Source organism: Corvus moneduloides, chromosome 22 (assembly GCF_009650955.1).
Source record: "Corvus moneduloides isolate bCorMon1 chromosome 22, bCorMon1.pri, whole genome shotgun sequence".
Taxonomy (NCBI): Eukaryota; Metazoa; Chordata; class Aves; order Passeriformes; family Corvidae; genus Corvus; species Corvus moneduloides.
The window spans coordinates 3,440,598-3,466,610 of NC_045497.1; the positions used below are offsets into that span (position 1 = coordinate 3,440,598).

A 26,013-nucleotide genomic window follows, 5' to 3' on the forward strand; every position below is an offset into this window, starting at 1 on the left:
TTGTCCCTGACTCTGTGAGACACTTGGTATTTGGGGCTGCTTGTGTTGCTTCCAACTCTTCCAAAGGGACCCAGAGTTTTCACAGAGATACTTTCTATAAAAGAAGTGAAAATAACTGATTTGGACGTGGTGAAGCTTAGAGGTTGCAGTTGGCATCTGACTGCTCCGGGCTGCTTGATTCCAACCCCAGCGTGCTGGCACAGGGCTCTGCTCCAGTGCCTCATCCAAGAAGTCCTGAAAGTAACTGTCAGGGCAGGAGCACAAAACCTTGACGTGGGGAGAAAAAGCTGCTTCTTCCAAAACCTTTATCTGCTAAAGGACACCCCTTTTTTGAAGAATTAAACGCCTTGAGGAAGGCGGCTTGGAGTCTGCACCCCACACCACACTGGCTCCACAGACAAAGGGAATTACAGTGATCCCCTGGCTCCGAGAGACCATCTTCTGGCAGGAGGCCAAATTTGCAAGGAAGTTTTCCAGAGCAGCCAAATGATTAACACCAAACGGTAACTGTAAAATGTAATTAAAAAGAGCAGCCTACGTGCTGCTGGAGTAACAGCAGCGGGCGGGGAGGAACGTGGAGTAAGAAAGATTTGTGAAGAGAAATAAAAGCAGCAGGTCTGGGAAGAAAGGGCAAAGTATTCACACAAGCATCATCTCTCGCACTCACACAACAGTAGCATTTCAGCTAAACCGAGGAGTTCCCCCCTACAGGCAAAGACTATCCAGGTTTTCAATTTTCTATTCCCCTTTTTGCACATCTGGTAGCAAATAAAGAAACCCACAACAGCTTCCTCCCCCCTGCCCCTTCACTCTCTGCTCCTCGCTTCACCCCTGGTTTGAAAACACTGCATTTGGCTCCTGCTTTTCCATTCCATGCCCGACAAAACCCCTCCGGAACTCTTTCTTCCTACTCACATGTGGGGCTGCAGTTTGCTCCCAGCAGCCAGCGGAGACATTCGCAGCGCCAGGATGAGTGACAGTGCCACTGCAGGAAACTCCATCGCAGCCGCTCCTCTCCCTCCAGGTGCTTCCAGCGGTGGTCCCGGGAATCCCACCGCCTCCTCCAGCACGGCTGGCCGGTTCCTCCTCCTCCCAGGCTCCTGCTGCCTCCTGCTCCCAGCTTGCCGGTGCCTCTCCTCGCAAAGGACAAAGCTATCGGAGCACGGGGGAGTCCTCGCAGGGGGAGAGCGGATTTACCATTCCTGATGCTTCCTCCCTCTCGGGTTCCGCTCAGCGGGTTTCTTCACTTCGTTGCAAATTACAGTGCAGGTTGCAGCTGGGTTTTCCCCCAAACCAAACCTGGCTTCTCATGCTCGTTTGCTCGCAGTGAAATGCGCTGAAGTGACTTTTCCTTCTGGGATTTGCTTCCTGACAAATCTCGAGGACCTGGGGACTCACGAGACCTGGGCTGTGCCCCGCAGCACAGCCCCACGTGGGCTGAGCTGCTCCAGAGCTGCGACCCCCTTCCCAAGGCACTGTGAAATCCTGCCCTTGGCAAGGGGAAGGAAAAAGGAGGAGTGCTCTTCTGGCAGGAGAATCTCACCTCCCAGGGGCTTTTCCCGAAGCAGGCAGGGTGATCCTTCACTCCATCCCCAGAGGTGCAGGCATCCTCCTGCCGGCAGCTCCACACCTTCCTCCGGGGCCGGGAGCGAGGAACTCCGGCACACACACCCCAGAGCAGCCTCCCTGCGGTTCACGAGAGTAACAAAACTTCCCCCTGCCTTTCCCAGGTCCAGCTCCTTTCCCTCACATGCTCTCTTGCCTCTTTCCTCGCTGTCAGTCAGAAATCCCTCCCACGAGCTGTGCCCAGCCCCGAGCAGGGGAGGGGGAGGCCCTGCTCGCAGGGATGGAGCAGCGGTGCTTCGGGGCTGTTTCTCCACAGGTAGCTCTTCTGGACTACCCAAGGCCAGCTGCGGACACACCACCCCAAATCCCTTTCTCAGAAGCTTGAAGAACATCCCACAGAGATTCTGTCTTCCCCATGCACTCTAACAGATAACAAAATTGATCGCTTCCCAAGGAAATTCTGCTGGCAGGGACACCTCCAACTGCACACAGCAGCCGGCACAGCGGGATGGGGAGGAGAAGAGCAGGGATGCTGCACTAAACATCTCAAGCACCTGCCAGCAAACCCTCCCCAAGGGCCAGGAGGAACCAGAGCAGCAGCCAGGCACCTGTGAGCTGCCCCGGGGCACTCCAGAGCTCACCTGGCCTGTAGCAGGTGCTGATTTCCATCAGAGAAGCAGGATAAGAAGGTTTGGAGGAAGGCTAGGATAGTGTTATGGACATATTTTGCGGCTGAAGGACAACCATTAATCAAGACTAAAGTCCCCAGGGGCCATGCCCAAAAGCTGCTGGCTCTTGGAAAAAACTGAAGCAGCTGCTCCTTACACCAGAAACCTCCCAAGGTCACAGCAGTGCCATAAATCCTCAAGTCAGAGAAAAGAGCAGGTGAGGGGGTTAATGCTTCCACTTAGCAGTAAAATACCAGCCAAGCCTAACGGATGGGAAGAAAACATCCTTCATTCTTCCTCAAGAAGAAAGGCAGCTACATAAAGATGTTTTATAACAACAGAGAGAGCTCCAGGATACAATAAATCCAGGCCTCTGTTTTCCTGTTTGGAATTAAAAACTTAGGACTTTTCTTACAGTAGGGAGCAGGCTGCTCCCAGTTAGAGTTCCAGGGATTTCTCCCAATGGGGAGGGACCGTGCAGAGCCGGGAGTCGGGCTCCCTCTCCAGGACACGGCTCGAGGCCAAGGAAGGGGACTGATGGGTCCAGGCGCAGCTGCCACGCTGCCTCAGGTGACAATCCCAGCTGTGACACAGGCGGGACACAACTCACTGCACGGTCCTGGCTGGCCTGGCATGGCCACCTTCCCAGCCACAGCCACCCCGGCCAGGCTGCCTGCAGGGAGAAGGGGAAGCTCCGATGGGAAAAGCTGCGCTGCGAGGAGTGACTGAGCACAGAGCTCTTTTAAAGCCCCTTTAAAGTTCTCTGCAGTTCTTTTAAAGTCCCTTTAAAGCCAGCAGTGAGGTTTCCCACCTAAAGAGGCCCGTGTGAGCAAGGGCTGCAGAGAGCACAGCCGGGAATTTGTGGGACACATGTGAAAGACAGATATCTGAAACCCAACCCTGCCTGTGAAGTCAATTTAGTATGTTTTCAATTTTATATAATTTCCCAGCACAGCCGCCCACCGAGGATGTCATCCTCTGGCTCTGGGTAAAACAGCCCTGAAAGTGGTCCAAGATATGATATGGCTCCATAAATACTGATGATAATATCTGCAGTCATGCCAGAGACCACAGAAACCGAAACATTAACGTGCCATTCATTCCCCAGCATTATTTAATCTTCACTATCAAGCATGCTGGATGTGATATGGGCGCCAGGGCTCTCCATGCACAATCCTGTCCCTATCCCACACTGCTCTGGTACCTTCCCAAGCTCTGTCCTGATGATATTTAAGGATCTTGCACATCTGACCCAGATCTGCTTCACAGCAGCTCTGCCTGGCCTCTGTAGACCCACAAATCTTGCTCCTGTGTGGGTATATCGGAGTCTTGCCCAGACCACCTGGGCAGAGCAGAGCATCATTTTGGCTAAGCCCAGGGCTTCCCACTGTACACTATGTGATGTGTGTGGGTTCTTGTCTGAGCCCTGAAAATCCACAGCAGAGCTGAGACAGGCCTCATACACCTCTGGCTGTGCAACGGTGGTGGCACCTCATACCTTGTACAGCCCCAGGTGCGTGACAGTGATGACACCTCGTACCTGAGACAGCTCTGGGCAGGGGACAGTGACAGCACCCACCACTTTGTACAGCCTTGCTGTGTGATGATGACAGTACCCAGTACCTTGTACAACCCAGGTGCCTATGGTGGCAGTACCTGATACCTGGCACAGCCCTGGGTGTGTGACAGTGACAGCACCTGGTACCCAGGTATCGCTCTGAGCAAGCGACACTGACAGCACCCACCACCCTGCACGGCCCCAGGTGTGCGGTGGTGACGGTCCCAGGTACAGCCGCCGCTGTGTGACGGTGACAACACCCGGTACCCAGAGCCAGCGGAGCGGGGAGCGCTGCCGTGCCCCGCACCCCGTGCCCCGCACCCCGCATCCCTCCGGGCGGGCTCTGCCCGGGCACCGGCCAGCATCCCGGGCGGGGTTGCAGTGCCGCCTCCCGGCCCGGCGCGGAGCGAGAGGCGGCCCCGGGCGCTCCGCCCGCCCCGCTCCGCCCCGGAAGGCTCGGAGCGCCCGCCCGGCGCCGCCGCGATGCTGCAGCTGCGGGACGCGGACGAGTCCGGCCCGGCCGGCGGCCCCGGCAGCCCCGGCAGCCCCGGGGCCGCCACGCTGGTGCCGGGGGGGGCCGGGCCGCCCTTCGAGGCCGCCTCGCCGCCGCCCCGGCAGACGCTGCGGCCGCTCAGTGTCCGCACCGCGGGCCGCGCCGGCCGCCTGCGCCAGTACTTCGTGTTCCGGGTGCGCGCCGGGAGGGGCGCGGGGGCAGCCGCGGCCCCGGCCCGCACCCCCTGACCTCTGCCTTCTCCCCCCGCAGCCCGGCACCATCGAGCAGGCGGTGAGCGAGATCCGGGTGGTCGTGCTGCCCGCCGAGGACGGGGAGGTGCAGAGCGTGTGGCTGCTCACCGAGTGAGTTCCGCGGCGGGAGGGGACGGGCGCTCGGGACGGGGGGAGAGGAGAGCCAGAGCAGCCTCGGCCCCGCGGGCTTGGGCCAGAGCCGCACATCGCACAGCGCTTTTCTCTATTAAAGCTGGTGAATATTAACGCGCGCGCAAGGCCCGGAATGGCCCAGGCTGGCTGCAGCCGTCGTTACTTCATTATTTCTGTGTAACCCAGCCCTCCAGATCCAGACCGACGCTTCCCAGTTAACCCCTTACGAAATGCAGTCCCACAGACAACCTACTCCTGCGGTAAAGCACGGACGTAGCTTTAACAAACTGACTCCAAGGCATGAGTGTGCAGCGAGGCACAGACCCTCAACCCTGCACTGGCCCTGCTGCTGCAAAGCAAAGGCTGTAACAGAAAATACAGCAGCACTAGGGCTTCAGATTTGTTCTCCTCAGCAACTCTCCCGTCTGCCAAGCTGTTGAGTGTTTCTAGCCAGGAGTCAAAACCATTTAACGCTCAGTTGTGTTCTCTCCACAGAATCGATCACTGGAACAATGAGAAGGAGCGCCTTGTCCTCATCACAGACTGGTCCCTCCTGGTCTGCAAGTACAACTTCATCAGCCTGCAGTGCCAGCATGTGACGAGGATTGCCCTCAGCGCCGTGGACACCATCTCCGTGGGGGAGTTTGAGTTCCCACCCAAATCTCTGAACAAGTAAGCTGCCACAGCCACATGTAAGTCTTACATGGTTATTGGGAACAGTTTGAGCTGTCAGCCTAACCACTGGAAAGGTCTGAGAATTCTTCCTTTTGCTTGCTTAACTTTGCAAACAATTCCTGAAGCTGCATTGGAAGACCTCAGAGTAGCTGCTGGCTTGCTGGGATGGTCAGTAGCTGCAGTAACAGGGAGTTGCTCAAGGACTTTCAAGATAAGATGAGTAGATTAGGGAGCAGAAGCTCATCACCATTACATAATGCAGTAAGAAGCAGTAATACCACCTTAGCATGACTAGAAAGCTGTGAATGTCAGGTCCCCTGTACACAGGGACTGTCACAGGCTGTGAAGGATGGCCAGGGTGTCCCAGGAGCTTTACCTTCTTGCTCTCAGCTCCTAAGAATGTCCCTTTGCATGTTTCAGGGGCTGAATCCTTGCATTTCTTGTCTCCAGTAAAATTTACTATCACTTTTATCTCAGCTTCCAGTTTCAAGCAGGTCTTTTTCAGACAGAACATATTTAGTTAATCTTGCCTCAAAGACTGGAAAGCCTTACCCTGTTCATTCTGCACTATCAGGAGGGAAGGTGTCGGTATCCGCATTCAGTGGGACAAGCAAAGCCGCGCCTCCTTCATCAACAGGTGGAACCCCTGGTCCACCAACATCCCCTACATGACCTTCACCGAGCACCCCATGGCAGATGCTGACGAGAAGATCTCGTCCCTGTGCCGGGTAAGGAATGGCCTCTGCTGCTCCAGGCAGCACTGAGCTCCTAGGGTGGACATAACTTAGATTATTTTGAACCAATACCTCAGTTAATCAAACAAAATCAGTTATATCAGAGGTAGAACTTAGAGCTGGGAGCTCCATCTCCCCAGTCTCCAAATTTTGACTTGCAGGGTGGCCCCAGTGCCCACTTTATGCCAGCCACCCATAACTGGCTGAAACACGAAGGAGGCCAAAACCTCCAAAGGTGCAGAGTCCTGTAAAACCCAAAAGCATATGGATCTTGGGCTGTTCGTGCTCTTACTTACCTGACAGGCTGATGGACTTTTCATCTAGGGCTGCCAGCTAATTAACAGCTGGTTTAATTGCTCACTGAAAACCTTCACCGAGGTGGTTCTCAATTCTTGTTGCAAGAAGTGCTTCCCTCTGAAGGTTTTCCTAAAATTAGAACGCTATTAAGTGTAACACATCAGTGATCAGGGCAGAACCACAGTCAGAAATAAACACGTGGTCACTGACACATCTTTACCCATCCAGCCCCTGTGTAAGTCACACACCAGCAGTGTCCCGTGTGAAATTAACTGAATCATTGAGGTTAAACATCAGAATCTGACTATCATCACAGCACACACAGCCCTGACAGCTACAGCTTTAGTGCTAATCCTTCACCATTCCCTACCAGCAGCTGCTTAACAGTTTGTAAAACAATGCAAAAGCAAGGTGATTTCTTTTCTTTCAGCTGGAAAACTTTCAAACACAGCTGATCCAGGCTGTGAAGAAAGCCCACAAGGAGGGCCCAGTGCCAGGAAGCACTAATGGGGTGTTGGTGCTGGAGCGGCCCATCCTTATCGAGACCTACCTGGGACTGATGTCCTTCATCAACAACGAGGCCAAGCTGGGATACTCCATGACAAGAGGCAAAATTGGATTTTAAACCCCCTTGCGTGTCATCTGTTCAAGGGCAAGTGAGTTGGTGGTGGTGCCCTGGGGAGAGGGTGCTGAGGGGCAGAGCACGTGATAAAGCAGAGTTGTCAGGGGAAGGGAAGGGGGTGGTTGTAGGACAGTTCCCAGCTTGTTTGGGGAATGCACAGGCTGGATTTGAAGCAGACACAGGGTGGTGTCAGTCTTGCACTGTGCACCTGATTTACAGCCCTCACTGGTCCTTACACAGGATGAATGAGCAGTGGCGTGTTCCGTGTCCCAGTGCCTGCTCTTCCCAGTCCATGAAGTGCCATTGGAACCTGCTAAAACCCCCAGTGCAGAGCAGAACCTTTGTGCCACGGTCCTGCTGTATCCCTGTGTACGGTGTCAAATCCTGTCGTGTGCTTGGGACTGCTTTGTGCTGTTTAGAGGAGCTGCTGTTCCAATCACCGTGATCTCAGTGCTCTGATTAATGCCTGTTAGGAATTTTCGAGGCTGTCAGTCAGTCTTTAACAGTATTTGCTGGCTTTTGCTAAAGCTGCACTGTCCCACCTGCTCAGCAGCAGTCTGTGAACTCAATATGCATTTATGAGCTTCTTGTAAAAACCCCTCTAAGAACCTACTGGAACTTCCTCTCTACTTCTGTTTCTTCGCTGCAGCCACAGAATAAAGACTGTTGTGAGAGAACGTTGCCAAAAGCCTCACAAACACGTCTGCCTTCAAAGCTGTTCTTTGTAAAACTGAAAAGGAATTCTATTTTGGTTAGATTGATACTCTTAGCCATTTTTCTTAAACCTACTCTAGAAAACTTTCAGCACTGTGTGTCAGCCTTGGTTCATACATTCCTGCGCTGAACCTCTCATCCAGGGATGAAATTCAGAAGCAGCCCAAGAGATTACAGCTGAAATTGCTCAGGAGGTGACTCTAACAAGCTTTTTCCTTGTGCATGACCTTCTCTCCATGCCCTTTCAATCAGAGTGTTTATCTGCTGGATAAACACTGTGCTGCAGTGGTGGGGGGTTTTTTGACCTTAATGTAGGTGTTTGTGAAACTCCTGTTGCAGACCATCCTGACTCCAGTTTTCCAAGCTTCTCCATGCATTTTCTAAGTGATCTGTTCACTTTTCATTAACCTTGCAGTAAAGTTAAATTTCAACTCTTATTTGGTCTTTGTTCTTCATTTCTGGAGACTGAGGCTGTGAAATTAAGTAGCAGAAGAAAAAACATCCAGTAAATTCCTAAACAAGAGGCTCCCTCCTTGGAAAGACACAGGGGAGAGAACAAGGAAGGATATCCAACTGGTCCTTCCCTGCCAAACCATCCACTCCCATTTGGCACCAGAGTTGGGACAAATACTCCCATTTCAGTTACCTGAAGTGTCCTGAAGTGTCAGTTGTGATCCCTCTGGTAAAGATTCCATGTACCAAATCCATGGTGGCCCAGGCACAGTTACTGTCACCCAAAATTACTTGTGTGCAAGCAACAACTTATCCTTGTGCTAGGATAAGTCACTACATCATCACATCACTGATCACACTGAAACAGACTTTCAAGTGCAGAGGTGCAGGTTTATAGTTTGTAACTATCAAAATATTTATTGGAGATTAGAAAATTTAAATAATAGCTATACATTATATACACACAGAGCTACAGTCTTAGAAAATAAGAGTTCAGAGTTGAAAAAGAGATGTTCAACTCCATCAATACTCAGGTTTTCTTGCAACAGAGGCTTGTTCCCTATGTTTCACTTGCTACATCACTTCATTCAAATGCAGTCACAGTATTTCACACACTGAGCTTGGAGCTCCTTCAAATAAATAACTTATAAATACAAACACTTCAGACTGGGCAACAGCTTTTGACTCCTTTCCTCTTTCTTCCTCAGACTTGGGAGCACTTTTAATGCATTTTAGTTCTTTTATTTTACCTCTTCTCTTTCCAAGTAACACACACAGAAGTTGTCCTTACTCAGGAGAACCATGGAGTCCCCACTGGAATGCCAGGAGAGAGACACAATCTGGAAGTCACCTGCGGGAAGAAATCAGAGTGTGTCAGCAAGGAGCTGGCAGCCCGTCCTCCTGCCAGAGAAAAAGGCAGCTGGAATCAGCCACACAAATCCCTGCTGGCCCCATGCTGCCCTTGAGACATTTGCTGTGTCTCCTTAGGAACTCCTCTTTTTCCAAGGGTGAAAACACCCATTTTTAAGCAGCTCCAAGAACACACCTGCGCTATTTTCCATGACAACACTCAGATCAATTTATAAATGGAATAACATTTTGTCACTGAGCAGTTGCTGAGAGGCTGTGGCAGCTGCTGCAGGGCCTCACCTTCCCCAGGCACCTGCACGACCATGCAGCCAGCTGGGGACCACAGGTACACTCTGCTGGTGCCTGTGCACACGGCCAGGCGGGGCTGGCAGGGATCCCACTGGAAACACTGGATCGTGCACAGCTGCTCCAACACCACCGACAGCTTCAGCTTCCGGATGTCCCAGATCCACACGGCGTTGGGAATGTTGTCTGGAGAGGAAGCAGCAATCGTGTGATAGCGGAAGGATAAAAGGATCACGCTTGGTTTTTCTAAATGCACAGTAACAAACAGAATTCATACAACACAAACCTTTAGGTACACCCCGGGGTTACCACCACTTGAGTTTTGCCAAGCAGAGCCTTCAGGAAATAGTCAGCCTTGGAAATATTGCAAAGAAAGGTAAAAGTGACCTAGTCCATCTCCCAGTCCTTCCCTGGCTTTTATCAAATTAGTCTGTCTGATGGGTTTTGCACCTGACCCAGAGCTTTGGCATCCAGGCATGAACAGCCCCTCAGGACCATCAAAGGGAAAAATGGAACATTAATTCCATGACTTTCACTATTCAGAATTCCTCTCGCTATAGGTTGTGCAGCGTTCTGCCTTTCAAGAGACCCAGGCTCTGAGTGGGAAGATTTGTTTCATTACAGTGAGCTCACATAAACTTGAAGAAACATAAAACCCCACTATTTTCATTAAATACAGAGCCAAGGCTGAGTTCATGCCCTGATCAGCAGTTCTGGCAGCTCACAACAGTTAACACACACTAGAAGACAGGCTGGGATTCCTCTGTAGTTACATCTCTCAACAGAGCTGATTTTACAGGGCCATACTTTGCTCTTTTTATAGAGCAAAGGATCATTTCTGCTAAGGAAACCCCCCACATGCCACATGGTTTCCCCTCTAAGGCAGGGCAGTCGGAACTTACCATTTTTGGTTGCCAGGAAACAGTTATCTGCACTGAAGGCCAACATCCCAACTCCCACTTTGGGATTTGCCCTGTCAGCAACTGGTTTGACATACTGTAAAGAAACTGGCACCTGGGAAATGTCATCTGGAACGGGAAATGAAAGTATTTCACTAAGTGAGCCTGGAAGGACAATGCATTTACATCCAACTGTTAAAACCTCTCATCTCTCAAGTGATAGGACCAAATTTTACTCTTCTCCAAGATGTTCCAATCAAAATTGCAATTGCTTTAAGATATCACATCTTCACACAGGCACCCTACTACTATTCCTGCCCTCCTACAGAAAAGGAAAGGCTGGTGATTCAGGAAAGACTGAGATTAAATCAGGAAAATGAGGAGAGATGAATTTTTCTACTACCTTTTAACTAATATTTCTAACAGTGTTAACCAGAGGTGATTTACAGTGCCACAAACACTGCTTCTGATTTTTACTGCCCTTGAGAACATCCAGAGGATCTGTTCCACCATCCAAGGGGCAGAGGTCATCTACAATGTTTATTTAAAGATTTCCCAAGGCAAACTCAAGTGTCTGGTTTGAGTAAACTTTGGCTTACATTTACTCTTTGTGCTGAAGAGAGAACTAGCCAATTCTCTTGTTGGAGGGAAAGAAAGTCTCTCTGTGTCAACAGTTGGGGATTTCTCCACTTCTTTATACACAATCTACAAAGAAACAAACAAGTGAGAGCTCTACAGAAGGGCCTCGGAGAGTTTGAACATGGGCTGTTACCAAATACCCACATCCCACTGACTCATTTGCACATTTATTACATCTCAGCATCCCCTGGTTCATCAACAGAGGAAAGGGCTTCAGCAGGCAGGTATGGAATCCAGTATTCCCAGTGAATCGTGGGCCACGTGGAACCTTGATCAGGAAAAACACTCCTGTGACAAATGCACAAACCTTAAAGTCTACAAACAGTAAGTCTGAGGGAGTGCACCTCGTTCAGTATTTCTGACAGCAAAATAAATCATCCCCATTACAGTGGGAACATGAATCTCATTTTTGCAACCAAAAATCTTTAATCTGATTCTGTCACAAATAAAGTGCAGCACTGCAGAAGGAAAATAGCAAAAATATTTTAGTGTGCCTGCAACATATTCCCAAACACAAGCACCAGGACAAAACACAGCAACTGCAATTCCTGTCTGTGTAGTGGAGATTAACAGAGCTATTTCCATTTGTTTTCCATGACATATTTTACACCTAACTGGAAGTTAAGGCATTATTCAGCCGTGAGAAGCTTTGCTGAGGTGCTTTAATGGCTCGTGCCTTGCTTCTGGTTAAGAGGCAGAGTCATGTGAATATTGCAAGCTTACAATCCACATACAAACTGTTCCAGGAGGTCTGTGCAGTCCCTCTATACCGTTCTTGTTACCTCCAGGGATGAGATCAGCTCAGGGTTTTGGGAACAGCAGCTCTGCACCTGCTGCCAACAGCCCAGAATCCGTCAGGCCTTGCAGGTACAGGTACAAAGGATTAAAATCAATGCTGACAGATGTTCCAGGAAATGCCCTTTAGGTGAGCTGGATGAGCCTGTCCACACAGGATGGAAAATCTGAACACAATCCAGTTCCAGCACTGTTTAAAGTCAGGAATTGTACAAGGCTGGGACAAATCTCTCCTGTTCAGTTTTCCAGTTTGCTGCTGGCTGCACACCCAAACCTGTAATGCAGCCACCACCTACACCAAAATACACTGGCACGTGACAGGAGCATCTGAGAATCTATTACTGCTCAAGAGAGATGAACATAGACATACTCCATCAAATTTGAAAGGATTCCCACATTTTTCTTACATTCCGAGGTTGCCATGCAATTTCCCAAGACCTAGTGGGGAAAAAGCAAAGTCTCCAGAATCAAATGGATTCATCAGGATGTTTCAGATACAAACAGCAGCACCTGAGCTCTGCTAAGGACTCCATGGATTTGGGATCCACACTTACAGTCTTTTTGCTGGCAATGGTTGCTGGATGGTCAAGCTCCGTGATCTTCTTCCACGTCACGTGGTTCAGGATACGCACCTGGCTCAGGAAGCGTGGCAAGGGGAGACTGTTAGGACAAAGTTCTCAAAATGGTTTAGATAAAAGAGGTAGGAAACACTTCTCACCTTTTCATCAAAGCTGCCAATGGCCAGGAACTGGCTGCTGGGACTCCAGGCGATTGATTTGACACCCAGGGGCCACTCGTAGGCACGGAAGGAGGAGAGCAGCCGCCCATCGAGGGAGTACAGCAGGACCTTGTACTGAAACACAGACAGAGCCACTCTAAAAGCCAGCAAAGGTGTTAAAAACCACAGGCAGGCAAATCATCCCTGCCAAACACTGCCTGTTCAACATGCAGCAAGTTCAATTCGAAGGTACCAATGGTTATCTATGAGTTAAGAGGCTTCGTTGCTCTCTTTTTGGATGAGTACTTTCATTAACTGTAAAATCACTGTGCAATGCAATGCCAGTAAAGCTGTAAAAGACTCTTAATTCTTCCAATGTTCTTCTTCCATTATTCTTTCATTATTTCAAAAGCAGGTTCTGCAATGTTCACTTTTTTTTTTTTTTTTGCAAGTAGAAATAATTTGCTGTCATTAAAGATTTACAGAACAGTGACATCCACTTGCAAGGACACCCATCCCCAATACAAGTGTTATATTTAACAAAAGCTGGACCCACAACCTGCTATGTCCAAAAGAAACTTTTTAAACACTAATTATTTTAGTCACTGCTTTATACATGATGGCCAAAGACCAGCTTGAACTCTCCATGAAAATAATCTGCTTTTTCTCCTACCTCCAGGCACGTGTCCCACGCTGCCAGCACACAGCCATTGGGAGCCCACTCAATCCCAGACAGATCCTGGGTTTCAGTGTCAAAATGCTGCTCACAAAAGAGAAACCACAAAACCATCTGAAATATGTCAAGGAATCCTAAGCTAACAGAATGCTCAGTTTTAACCTTTCAAGGGCTACCACAAACACAAAAGAGCTTTTTGTGTGCCGGAGTAGCAACAGAAATATTTCCTCCTGTAATACATGCTGCATTCAGTGGATCTTTGATCCCCTTTACAGAAAAGCCAAAAGTTTCTATACCTTCAAATGAACAGCATTTCATAAGAAAATTAAATTAGTTACACTGAATCAGTCAAAAACCCAGGAAGCCTAATTCCTTGTCTCAAAGCCTAGTAGAGGATCACAGAATCCCAGAATGATTTGGGTTAGAAGGGACCTTAAAGATCATCTTGTCCCATGGGCAGGGACACCTTCCACTAGATCGGGCTGCTCCAAGCCCTGTCCAACCTGGCCTTAGACACTTCCAGGGATCCAGGGGCCTCCACAGCTTCCACTACAAGGTTCATTAGGAAAGAGCTCAGGAACACAACAAACATGTAGTGGTGTTTCCCAGATTTTCTCTCAGCTTCTGGTGAGACTCAGAATTTCCAAATTAGAGGTGACACAACATACAGACAAGTTCTTAGTGAGGTTTAATTGCTCAGATCCAGCCCGTGGCCAATGCCTGATCCCATGTGTGAACAGTTTATATCACATACCCCGAGTACCAAGCACTTGCTTCTCTCACTGTCACTAATGGAGTAGTGTGCAATATGTGCATGTAAACCCCCCAGCAGAGTGGGAGGAGAGGCAGAGCTTACCCTGAGGAGCTGCCAGTTGTTGCACACGAAGATGCTGATGAAATCCTTGCAGTCACGTCGCTCTGCCACGGCCATGTAGCGCCCGTCCTTGGTGAAAACCACCCCTGCCATGGGACAGATTAATTAAAACTGGCTTAAATAGAAGTCAGACAACAAGGCAGAAGAGCTGATGAGTCTTCAGCGAGGAACAGTTACTCCCATTTCAAAGCAGAAATAAAAGAGGAGACAATTTTTTCACAGACGGTCGCATTAACCAAGGCAAAGCACAGTGTTACTGATTCATGGTGTCAGCAATTTTTAAGCTTGGAATGTACAATTTCTCAGGATGCAGAGCTCCAGCGTGCTTCAAAACACATCTAACCACTGACAGTTGTTATAGAAACCCAACAGATTTCAAATAACCACTTCATTTAGCCTGGCTAAGTGGATCAGTTATGCAACCATCGGGTCTCCACCAACTCCCAGGCGTTGCTCCCCATCCACTTGGATTTTGCATGGAACACATAATTGTCTTTGTCATCTGTGGGATACAAGCCTTGGGCAGCAACCTGCTCACCACAGCCACGTGGTCTGACAGCCCTGACACAAGCTTCCCTTTCCAACCTTCCCATGTGCAGAAGATGATAAAAGTCACTTTGGATTACTGTTTTTCATCACGAGCACATCCAGCATAATTTAATGTCTTAAAGGATCCCTCAAAAGCAAACACAACACAGATGCACGTGTGAAGAGCAGGCACGTGGATCAGCTGGAATCCTTCACTCAGAGACAACAACCTGGCTGCAGGTGCTGCTCAGAAGGGACGGGACCAGCCCCTGTTCCCAAACATGGCGTTTGTCACTACATTAAATTCGCTTTCCCTTTCTGCCCCATTAAAGGATCATTCCCAGGTGGATGTGTGACACTTACCTTGCTGGCACGCTTTGGGGTACTTGATGTAAGACACAGACTTGGTGCACAAGGACCACACCGTGATTCGCAGCTGGCGGAGAGACAGGGAACAGTTTTAGTTATTTTTGTAGATTAAAAATAAAAGAATTAATAGGAAAACATCAACCTAATTCAGCAACACTAAGTGGATCAATTAACCTTCTGTGATTAATTAATTCTGCAGCTATTTTGGAAAACACAATGCCCTGGGAAGCAACTATGAGGAATTGTCTCCCAGTTTCTGGCAGTTAGCAGGGAATTTACCCCAAGCTTAAATAGGTACTCTAGATGGGGATACAAAATTCAAACCACTGATATGGAGAAAAGCTCTTCACGAATACTGAATTTCCTGACATTAGCACAAATGTATCTTCCCAATCTATTGCCCAGAGTCACTTTGCAGTTGGAAAAACGCATTTCATCACAGAATCTGGAGGAGAGATGGGGAGTTTCCTGCCCTTACGAAGGGATGACAAGTTACAGCCACTTTAGAACTTTGTATCCCTTGGGAAAAGGCTACCAAGTGTGAAAATTGAGCTGTATTTTTCAACATTTAGTCACCTTCAGCTTTGATGGCTGATTTGTGTTTTGCTCTTCCCTCCTCAGCCACACACAAGGAGGCACCGTTACAGAATTACTGAAAAATTCGAAGACACCCAAAACCTGCTAATGCAAAGCATTGCTTTACACTGGTGTTTGGGGGATTTCTGGAGAACTGTGCTTCCACAAGCACCAAGAGCTGCAGAGAGGGCAGGCAGCTGCAGACCCAGCCTCCCCACAGCTCCCCAAGGTCACAGCTGCACTCCAGGCCCTGCCTCGCCATCTGCACATTACCCAATTAAAAACAAATACTCCCTCTCCCTTAGCAACGGCAGCTCCAGACACATGGGCATTCACCAGCATGGCACGTGAACCTTTGCATTTGGAGCTGGAGCAAGGAATGCTTCCAGGGACAGGTTTTTAACTTGTGTTCTCCTGCATTTTACTGCACCAAGGAAGAGCTACAGGTAGAACTTTTTGCAGTGAAGCACCTCCATCACGAAGCTGCTTTTCCCTGAACCACTGAACGCCAAAATTAATTCTGATCCATTATGTAAAACACCAGCACCGTCTCTGTTTCCTCCTCCTCCCAAATCCCACACAGCCCAGCAGCATCCCAGCAGTCTTGGGAGGAAGGTTCTGCTACACCTTTTTGCAGGTTAGTCCTCAACACACCTTTTCCTTCCCTGAAGTACCTGGCACTGTTCAGTGGTGACAAAGGATCCTGAGGGAGCACCCTATGGATCTGCTTTACTGGTAACACTGCAGGCTGTGTTGCAACAGAACCTGAATGTTTTTTTCTTGCTGACATGATCAGTTTTGGTGGGAAGCACAATTCCAGGGATTTACAGGGTTCAAACCAAGCCTCAGCATCCCAATAAATGCTGCCTCCCCATCAGAGATCCGTGGAGTCCCAGAACAGTCCCTTCTGCCTTACACGTCAGACAAACTTCTGAGATTTGAGGAAACAACACAGAAATTTTTTTTCCATGGAATCATAGAATGATTTGGGCTGGAAGGGACCTTAAAGCTCATCTTGCCCCACCCCCTGCCATGGACATAGACACCTTCTAGTAGACCAGGTTGCTCCAAGCCCTGTCCAACCCCACTGGGAAGTATTTCTTGCCAGTATCTCACCTAACTCTAACCTCTGTCAGTGTGAAGCCATTCCCCTTTGTCCTGTCACTCCAGGCCCTTGGAAATAGGGGCCCCTCTCCATCTTTCCTGTAAGTTCCCTTCAGGCACTGGAAGGCCACAATTAGGTCGCCCCAGAACCTTCTCTTCTCCAGGCTGGACAGTCCCAACTCTCTCAGCCTTTCCTCCCAGCAGAGCTGCTCCATCCCTCTGATCTTGGTGCCTCCTCTGGACTCTCTCCAGCAGCTCCATGTCCTTCCTATGCTGGGACCCCAGAGCTGGAGGCAGCTCTGCAGGTGGGGCCTCACCTGAGCGGGGCAGAGGGGCAGAACCTCCTCCTCTAAGTTTAGCAGCTCCTGGAGGAATCCACAAGATGAACAACATAAATCAACTTTTATCCCTGGGCCTGCTCACTTCCGGCCACCCAAACCCAGCGTTGTCAGTCTGCTCCTCAGGCAAGATTTACTTTAAAAATACCAACACGATGCCTCCACACATTCTTCTGCAGCAACTGCAGCACTGAAATGCTGCTGGGGACTATTAATTGCAGCCCTAAATGCACTGGCTGCCCTGCCTCCCTTAAGCAAAACACACAGCACACATTCTCCAGCCACTTAATACAAGCTTAGCAGCTGCAGGCTTCGAATGCTGAGGGCTGGATCATCATTTTTCCTGACAAAGGCATCTTAAGTGCTGCTGCTCGGCCTCATGAACAGCTCCCCTGGCCTGCTGGGCATCACACACACTTCCATCCTGGACCACACTGGCTGCTTCAAGCCTCAGGAGGCAAAACCTTGCTGCTCATGTTGAGCTCAGGTGCACAGGAAGAGGAAAATCTCTGTAGATGAGAAACACCACTGAGTTCCCACTGTCACCTCTGCCCTGCCCGAGGCTCAGCCAAAGAAAAGGCAAGGCCACCTTTGTTTTGAAATATTTCTGCATCCATCTCTGCTCCGTCAGGGAGCCACAGAGTCATGTAGGATGGGAAAGCCCTCAAAGACCACAGAGTCCAACTACTTCCCCAGCACTGCCAAGGCCACCCGTAGACCACGTCCCCAAGCACCACATCTAAATGTCTTTTAAATCCCTCAAGGGATGTTGACTCCATCCCTCCCCTGAGGGGCCTGTCCCAATGCTTGACAACCCTTTCCATGAAGAAATTTTTCCTAATATCCAATCTAAACCTCCATTTGCTGTAAAGACAGAAGCTTCTCCAAAAGGGTCAAGCTTTATAACTCCTCAGAGAGGACAATAATGGTTTCTCTGTTCTTCACTACTGAGCACACGCTCCTGGCACCAGATATTTGGGTGCCATCACACCCTGATATTGCTGGGGGGGCACTGCCCTGCCCTGCATGCCCAAAAACATGGACACCAAACTGCCCCAGTGCCTCTGCAGCACTGGGGAGAGCCCAGAGAGCACAGCCAGCACACGTTTCATGGCACAGTCACACACAAAAATACACCTGCAAAAACCCAGACTACAACTAAACCAGATGCCTCTAAGTGTCTGATAAGCAAAGCCCTCATCTTCACTCCATCTATCAGCCTTTAACATCTAGTAAGATCACAGAATCACCGCATGGTTTGGGTTGGAAAGGCCCTTAAAGATCATCTTGTTTTAAATCCTCTATTCACAGAACCACTGAGGTTGGAAAAGACCAGCAGGATCACTGAGTCCAGTCCAAGCTGTGCCTGATCCCCACCTTGTCACTCAGCACTGAGTGGCACCCCCAGGGATGGGGACTCCACCACCTCCCTGGGCAGCGCCTTCCAATGCCTGACCACCTTTTCCATGAAAAAATTCCTCCTGGTGTCCAACCTGACCCTTCCCTGGCACAGCTTGAGGCTGTGTCCTCTCATCCTGGCGCTTTTTGTCTGTTCAACTCCGCTCTCTCCAGCAAGGGCTGGAGGCTCAGAGGGAAGCACACAGATACACTCCATAACTCCATTGTAACTTCTCACCCAGCTCACACAACCTGATGGTTCAGCCTAGTGCTAGGAACAGGCAAAACCAAATCATTTTGATTCCTGAAAGTAGAATCCTTTCCTGTTGTTCCATTTGTGCCCACTCAGACATTCCTACAAACTGAGAAACTCACATTACGTGCTTAATGTGTGGATTTCACACCCCCTTCCCTTAATATTGTGTTTACAACTCAATTGTAACAGAAAGGGAATATCCTCATATTCCCACCTGGAACATTCCACAGTCTCGTTTACGTTGCCAACATAAATGAGATGAAGAAGATTAGAAGGATTGTGTCACAGCTTGCAGACAGGATCGGGAGCAACAGAAACACCAAACACAGAGGGTGAAAAAAGAAACCAAACACTTCAAAAATGACAGGAAATTTCCATTGCTGCTCGTTGCCTTTCTCAGGGAATTCATGGAGAAGGGACAATTGCTTTTATAGCAGGAGAACAGCCCGTGGTCAGATAAGTTGCAGCAAGCCATTCTCCACTGCTCCTTTTGGGGGATACTTTCTCTTCAGCATAGATGACTCCATTGAGTGGAGTTGTCAAACTCAAATCCTCATGATAATGGTGTCTGAGAAGTTTTCAGCTGTTGTTTTGCAGTGGAAAAACAAACCAAAAGCAGAAGCATTTTTAAAATAGCCTGAAAACAGCTGAGAAATAAAAAGTATTTAGATGGTAACGTGATAAACAGTCTCCAGCGCCGGGCCCAGGACCACGGCTCGATGTTGACAGCTCCAGGCAGGTGTAGGACTGGTGATTTTCAGCAGACAAAAACACACTTTTAAACAACCTACAGCTCAAATGACTGTCAACTCTTGTCCCAGACTTGACTGGGTCACTTGGTCCCCTTACATAGCAGTGTCTGTCAGCACTGGATTTCAGAAGATTATTCGGAGCACATTCCTCGCCAGGAAGCAATTTTCAGCCGATGCAGCCACGCACAGTTACTAAGGATTAGCTGGGATACACACACAGAAACACACACTTCTCCCTGCTGTGGAGTTCCAAAGAAGCTCCTTAATGCTTAGGGACCTGACATGGAATGAGACAAAGTACAAAGTATGTCGTTTGTAAGCACAGCTCTTCAGAGAAACACTCCAGAACATCTTCACACTATTTATCCCAAAACACGAGGATCATGAGGAAGCAGAGAATCACAGAATCCCAAGATGGCTTGGGTTGGAAGGGACCTTAAAGCTCATCTTATCCCACCCCCTGCCATGGGCAGGGACACCTTCCACTAGACCAGGCTGCTCAAAGCCCTGTCCAACCTGGCTTTGAGCACTTCCAGGAATGTGAAGAGGATCCATTTGCTTTCCTTCAGATCTTTCACCTGCAGCTCTTGGTTAAGCTCTACCTGTGCCTGTAAATTCTGGTGGAATGATGGCACTGGAAGGAGTCACATTGGGTTCAACACCTTCCACAGGATACACTGATAACGTGGAACTGCCTTCCAGAGTGGATTTCAGCAGAGAAGGAACACTGATCACAAAGAAACCCTACAAATTAGCTGATGAATTCCAAGTGTCAGAGGATGGTGCCAGACTCCTTTTTTTGGTGCCAGTGACAGGACAAGGAGTAATGGCCATAAACTAAAACACAACAAGTTCCACTTCAACATGAAGAACTTCTTTCCATGGAGGGTGGCAGAGCACTGGAACAGCTGCCCAGGGAGGGTGTGGAGTCTCCCTCTCTGGAGACATTCCAAACCCACCTGGATGTGTCCCTGTGTCACCGGCTCCAGCTGACCCTGCCTTGGCAGGGGGTTTGGACTGAATGATCTCCAGAGGGCCCTCACAACCCCAACTATTCTGGGATTCTGTAATGATTTTTCTGAGGCACTGGTAAGTACAGACTGCTAGAAGGAAATTAGCACAACCATAACCTTTAAAAAACTCAGGGAATAAGGAAGTTCCTTGTGAGCTTTCAGTGGAGTTCACACATGAACCTGAAGAATTACGAGAACAACTGCTTACTTGGTGCTGTTTGAAAGCATCAAGCCGCCAAAGCCCAGCTGAGCTGCCTGATAGGGAACCCCCAAACCCTCCAGGCAATTTCTGGATTTGATAACACACTGATATTAATTATCCCCAAAGCTTGTCCTGAGCACTGCCCACATCCATCCCCCCAGCCTGTGGATTTAGCAGGGAGGGAGTAAACACAGCTCCAACCGCGGCCCGGCCCTGGCAGCTGTCTGACAACAGCTAATTTAGCAACCTGTTTACAGCTGGAAAGGAAACTTATCCCAACACAGATGCCAACTTGGCAAAGGCTTAATGAAATCCTCTAAGGTCAAACCGAGTTCTGTTGGGAGGCAATAAATCCTCGCTGGTCCACCCCCACACGCACGTGCCACAAGATCCTTTCTGGGAGCCTCACACAGCCCCAGCCTGCAGTTCTGACTCCTCCGCTGCTGCCTGACCAGCAGGGATGGCTCTGCTGCCTCCAGGCTGGAATTCTGGGCTTGTTTTTAATTTTTATTGCCACTATCAGGGCAATTCACACCTGGGAAAACCAAGGCCTAAACTCATGGCTCCTACCTAAAAGGGCGAGGAAGGGGGGTCTGCAAACACACACACACACACACACAGGGCAGAGTCCGCATCCGTATCCCACTGACACTGGGATTTGCCCAAAAAAAGGGGGAATCTTGCATTGCAGCATGAGAATTCTGTGCTAGCCAGTGTTATGGCACAAGAGCCTGCCACCCAAAACCCACCCACAGGTTTGGAAAGAGTGAACACAAAGAGAAAGTGTCTCACATGCAGTTCTTGGCTGTTTTCTGACCCTTCATTATTGTACTGAATAACAGGAATCATCAGCTCTAATCCAAGGGTGGAAGAGTCAGAAATCACAGGTCTTCCAACAAACCCACCATCCACAAACCAATTTGGATTCTACATGAGTCTGTGTTCCCCAATACGGGTCTTAATAAGCACTTAGAGGTGTTTTAATTTTAATTTTACAAGCGGTTCCATCAGCAGTCTGGCTCCTATGTGTCAAATCAAACAATTGGGAAAATATTTCCAGGATCTGGATCTAAATCTCATCTCATAGGTCAATAAACCTAAGCCTGTATGTTTTAATTTAAAATCACTCTGAAATGTTTACGGTTTGGGTTTTTTTAACTAGAAATCCTGAGCTTTTCTCACTGTGAAAGCAATATATTGGATTTCTAAAACTGCTTTGTTGAATGCCATCAAAATATCAAAATCAAAAACACCAAGACATGTTCTCAAACATAATTTCACCTTCAAATTTAAGTGTTCATTTTCTATCTTATCACCAGAAGCAAGAGGACAAAGTGCTAGCAGAATAACAAACACCTAACCTGGAGTTAACCTGAGTTACACACAGGAATACAGAGCTGCATCCGTGCTCTCCACCACCGCTGCAGCTTTAAGGGTTGGGTTATTTTAGGAGGCAAAGGGCAGACAGCAACATCTGACACCGTGGGGAGCAACCCTGCCTCCACACTCACATGGAACTCGGTGGTGTTGAGGATGTGACGACCGTCCGGACTCCAGCATGAAGCCACCAATCCCGCGGAGCCCTCGTCGATCCTACAGTGCCAGGCCGGCTGCTCCAGGGACCAGACCTGGGGCAGGGAGCAACCAGACAGCGCAGGAAGCAACAGCTGACCCAAACCTCTGCTCAGGAGGACTCCCTGCAGCTGACAACAGGCTCCTGCATCCCACCCCAGGGAGCTCAGGGACACGCAACCACCTACAACCATGAAGGACTGGCGCTGGATCCCGCTGCAAAAGTGAGTCCCACACCTCTGGGTGATAATGGAAATAGCAAATGATGTGCGGTTGTTTTTTTCTGAATATCCAACATTTAAACAGGCTTAGTCCGTTTAACAAGCTTGCATGCATTTACTCCCTACTGCAGTAAGAAACTGGTAAGATAATCTCCAATTCTGATCTGTTTTGCTAGGTATTTTTATCCTAAATATTCTTTTTCAAACTAAGATGTTTGTCATGGCTTTCAAAATCCTGGCATGCTGTGTTATGCTCGAACTGCGTTATCAATAACACCAGGTGCTTCAGCAAAGCCTCACGCTAGTGCTGGCTGTTAAGCTCTCCCTCACATCACACCCCAATCCCAGCAGGGAACACGCCCTGTCCTGCTTTCATCCTCACCTGGACAATGCCTCGCTTGTACAAGGCACACAGGATGAACAGGGAGTCCGAGGACCACTCGAGGTACTGGATCTGATCCAGGCAGGTGTAGAGCTGGAGGAGCTGCAGGGAGCTCGCATCCCGAACCACCAACCGGTGCTGCACACATGAGGCCTGGGGGGAACAGGGACAGGGCTGAGGTGGGGCGGGATCCTGGATGGAGCACCGGCACTGTCCCTGCCAGGCTCGCTGCGATCCCAGGTTTAGTTCAGAGAGGATCAATATTGTGTTTCAGAGAAAAAATCCTCCCTGTCAGGGTGGTGAGCCACTGGCACAGGTTGCCCAGGGAAGCCGTGGCTGCCCCTGGGTCCCTGGAAGTGTCCAGGGCCAAGCTGGACGAGGCTTGGAGCAACCAGGGATAGTGGAAGGCGTCCCTGCCCATGGCAGGGGCTTTGAACTAGATGAGCTTTAAGGTTCCTTGCACCTCAAACCAGTTGGGGATTCTACAATTCTGTTCAATATGCACTGAGCTCCACTGCAAACTACTGTGAGAACAGCTAACCCAGGGGGAAAGGGGGTTTTACAGTAATAAATAGAATCCTTGCTGATTCCATCACTGCTGGCTAAGTAACTCCAGTTTTCAAAAAATTACTTTCTGTCTTATAACTATCATTTTATTTCAGAGAATCCCAGGATGGTTTGGGTTGGGAGGGACCTAAAGTTCATCTAGTTCTACTCCCTGCCATGGGCAGAGACACCTTCCACCATCCCAGTTTGCTCCAAGCCCCAATGTCCAGCCTTGCCTGGGACACTTCCAGGGATCCCAGCTTCTCTGGGCACCCTGTGCCAGGGCCTGCCCACCCTCACAGGGAAGGATTTCTTCCCAATATCTCATCTAACCCTCTCCTCTGGCAGTTTGAAGCTATTCCCCCTTGTCCTGCTTCTCCAAACCGCTGTAAAAAGTCCCTCTCCCATCTTTCCTGTAGGCTCCCTTCAGGTACTACTGAATTTAAAGTACTAATTCATCTAACTGATTAAGGTTAATTTAACCTAACTCACGTCTCCGGTATTGACCCTTATTGACCCAAAGCCTCTCGGCAGCAGCCTCCGAGCTCAGATCCGCAGGATCCGGGGCTCCACCGCTGCCCGCTCCGTGTCCGCCCTCAGCCCGGCCCGGCCCGGGGGGCCCCGCGCCGCGGCCGCTCGGGGGCCCCGCCAACCGCCCCGTCCCGGGCCGCGCGGCCCCGCTGACCACGACCGGCACTCACCAGGCACTTTCCGTCGGGGGAGAAGCGGCCCAGGAGTCCCGAGAGCTTGAACAGCTCCGAGAAGTTCATGGCGGGCGCGGCGCCGCCGGGATTCGAACCCGCCGCGCTCCTCCCGCCCCGCTCCGCTCCGCCGGGGCCCGCCGGAAGGGGCGGGGCCGCGCGGGAGGGGCCGCCCCGGGGCACGCCGGGAGTTGTGGTCCCTGCGCCGGCCCGGCAGGGGGCGCCCGGCGGCGGGAAGCGCGCGGGAAAGCGCCGCGTGAGCCGCATTGGTATGCAAATGAGCCGCTAATAAGCCGGGTAATGACGCGATTAATGAGCTGAGGGGCGTGTTCCCCCTCCTCTCCCCATCCTCAGAGAACCCACCCTTATTTGGCGCCTTTCCGCGGGCAGCGTCCCGCGCCCGGGACTGCCCGGGCTAATTAATCAGCCCTTCTGGCTAATTAATCACCGTTTCCGGCTAATCACCACCGCCGGCTAATTACCAACAGCAACAGCAGCACAGGCGGGATGTCCCTCCAAGTTCCCCGGACAGGACCGAGGAACTAACAATTGCAATAGAGATACCCCTGCAAAAAGGATGTGAACTGACTGGAACCGATCAATAAATAAATAAATAAATACAGGCACACCAGGGAAGAGGCAGATCCCAGATAACCCTCTCAGGGGACATATTCCTTTGGGAAACAGCCCCCTCCCGGCGCAGCCGGCCGCCAGGGAGCAGAAGAGCCAAGAGGGGACGAGGAGGGTTACAGGGATGTCTGTGTTCCCAAAACATAGTCAGTGTCCCCAAAACTCTCCGATCGCGCGGGCTGAGGCTGCTCTGCATCCCCTCCCCACTGAACAGCCAGGGGGATGCACAACTGCCTCCCTTTGTCCGCCCGGTCTGTACCCCCGGAATTTTTGGGCGGCAGCAGCCTGGCTCCCATCCCAGTGACAGCACAGTCCGGGTGGGACCCCCTCCCTGTTTGGGGGCCACAATCACTATCACTTAAAAATAAACCTCACGATCAGAGCAAATATCCGAGTCTTGATTTCATTACGGATTATTTGAGTTCCAGAAGCTGATTCCAGCCCCACCGATGTTTTTTGGGGGGGTTGAATGCATCGGTTTTCTGTCCCCACAACAGAGGGACAGACGTGACAGCTGCTCTGCCGTCACCATCTGCCCCACGTGTGATGTGGGGGTGCCTGCGGGCAGGGAGTGTCTGTTGGTCCCCAAGTGGGGACGGGGGACCTGAACACAAGCGGTGATTGCCCAAGGATGAGCAGTGCTCGCTGCCTGCCCCGGGTGACCGAGGGCAAGTGACCAGCGACACGGGAGCTTGTGAGGAGGGTGTCAGTGTGACAGGGTGAGTCCACAGGATGCAGATAATTAGCCTTGTGGGTGATGGGTTTTTATCAGAAATGTTCAGCCGTCACCCACTGCCCCTCTCCGTGTGCCTTGGCAAGTCGCTGTTCCCTGGGGGAAGCAGCACACGGAATCCTGGAGCCCTTCCCCATCCCCCAGGCAGGTGGTCCCGGTGGCTCCAGGAGAGATGAGCCGGTCACTTGGCTGAATGCAAACACAAAACCCGCTCAGTCCATCAGTCCGATGAGGGGAAGAGCCTCCTTTCATCTACACTGAGCGTCCCTTGCCGGGTATCCCATCCCTGGAAGTGCCCAAGGCCAGGCTGGACGGGTCTTGGAGCACCCTGGGACAGCGGAAGGTGTCCGTGCCCATGGCAGGGGCTGGAACAAGATGATTTTTAAGCTCCCCTCCGACCCAAACCATTCCCTGATTCTGTGACTGTCATTAAAGCCCAGCAGCCGCCTCGGGCGCGGTGCTGCCGGGTGGCCGCCACTCTTGCAGCCCCCACACCCAACTTGCCCCGGCGTCACTTTGGCGCTGGTGACCAGCTTTAATTCCCTGGCACGCTTGGCTGAGCACTCCCCACCCCCTTGCAACTGCCTCCTATTCCAGGAAGGCGCGCAGGAGCTTTTGCCTCACTTTTCACACAGCTTTCCGCGGCTCCAATGTCATTGCCTTGGCGACCGGGACGCTACTCCGGTGTAGTGCAGTAAATAACGTAGATCCTCAATCCCAGGCTACTCCTGTCTGCGGGAGACCTCCGGGGGAACTCAAAACGCAGGTAGGAA

General features: G+C 50.4%; 3 protein-coding genes across 5 annotated transcripts in view; 1 reads left to right on the forward strand and 2 right to left on the reverse strand.

Annotated features, from left to right (window-relative positions):
* MEGF6 (multiple EGF like domains 6) overlaps positions 1-1,726 on the reverse strand; it is a 75,400-nt gene extending 73,674 nt beyond the window's left edge. Inside the window, exon 1 of the mRNA XM_032131677.1 lies at positions 916-1,726. Within this exon, the coding sequence (XP_031987568.1) occupies positions 916-1,001 (86 nt within the window). The 5' untranslated portion in view covers positions 1,002-1,726. The remainder of the gene's footprint in view (positions 1-915) is intronic.
* A 2,521-nt stretch (positions 1,727-4,247) lies between these two features.
* Positions 4,248-8,147, forward strand: TPRG1L (tumor protein p63 regulated 1 like). 2 transcript variants are annotated; one of them, XM_032131341.1, is made up of 6 exons: positions 4,248-4,479; positions 4,556-4,647; positions 5,164-5,340; positions 5,918-6,071; positions 6,805-7,030; positions 7,237-8,147. In XM_032131341.1, exons 1-5 carry the CDS (start codon positions 4,276-4,278, stop codon positions 6,997-6,999), a joined length of 822 nt encoding a protein of 273 aa, XP_031987232.1. In that variant the 5' UTR covers positions 4,248-4,275; the 3' UTR covers positions 7,000-7,030; positions 7,237-8,147. The 2 variants fall into 2 exon arrangements, with proteins under 2 accessions (XP_031987232.1, XP_031987233.1); XM_032131342.1 differs by having other exon boundaries at positions 6,805-7,026.
* Positions 8,148-8,547: 400 nt separating this feature from the next.
* WRAP73 (WD repeat containing, antisense to TP73) lies at positions 8,548-24,020 on the reverse strand. 2 transcript variants are annotated; one of them, XM_032131338.1, is made up of 12 exons: positions 23,878-24,019; positions 22,631-22,783; positions 21,967-22,083; positions 14,811-14,883; positions 13,902-14,005; positions 13,043-13,129; positions 12,370-12,504; positions 12,206-12,283; positions 10,817-10,922; positions 10,221-10,346; positions 9,313-9,504; positions 8,548-9,013 (listed from the first exon to the last, which is right to left on the reverse strand). In XM_032131338.1, the coding sequence occupies exons 1-12, from the start codon at positions 23,944-23,946 to the stop codon at positions 8,904-8,906; spliced, it is 1,350 nt and encodes a 449-aa protein (XP_031987229.1). In that variant the 5' UTR covers positions 23,947-24,019; the 3' UTR covers positions 8,548-8,903. The 2 variants fall into 2 exon arrangements, with proteins under 2 accessions (XP_031987229.1, XP_031987230.1); XM_032131339.1 differs by lacking the exon at positions 21,967-22,083 and having other exon boundaries at positions 23,878-24,020.
* Positions 24,021-26,013: the final 1,993 nt, after the last annotated feature.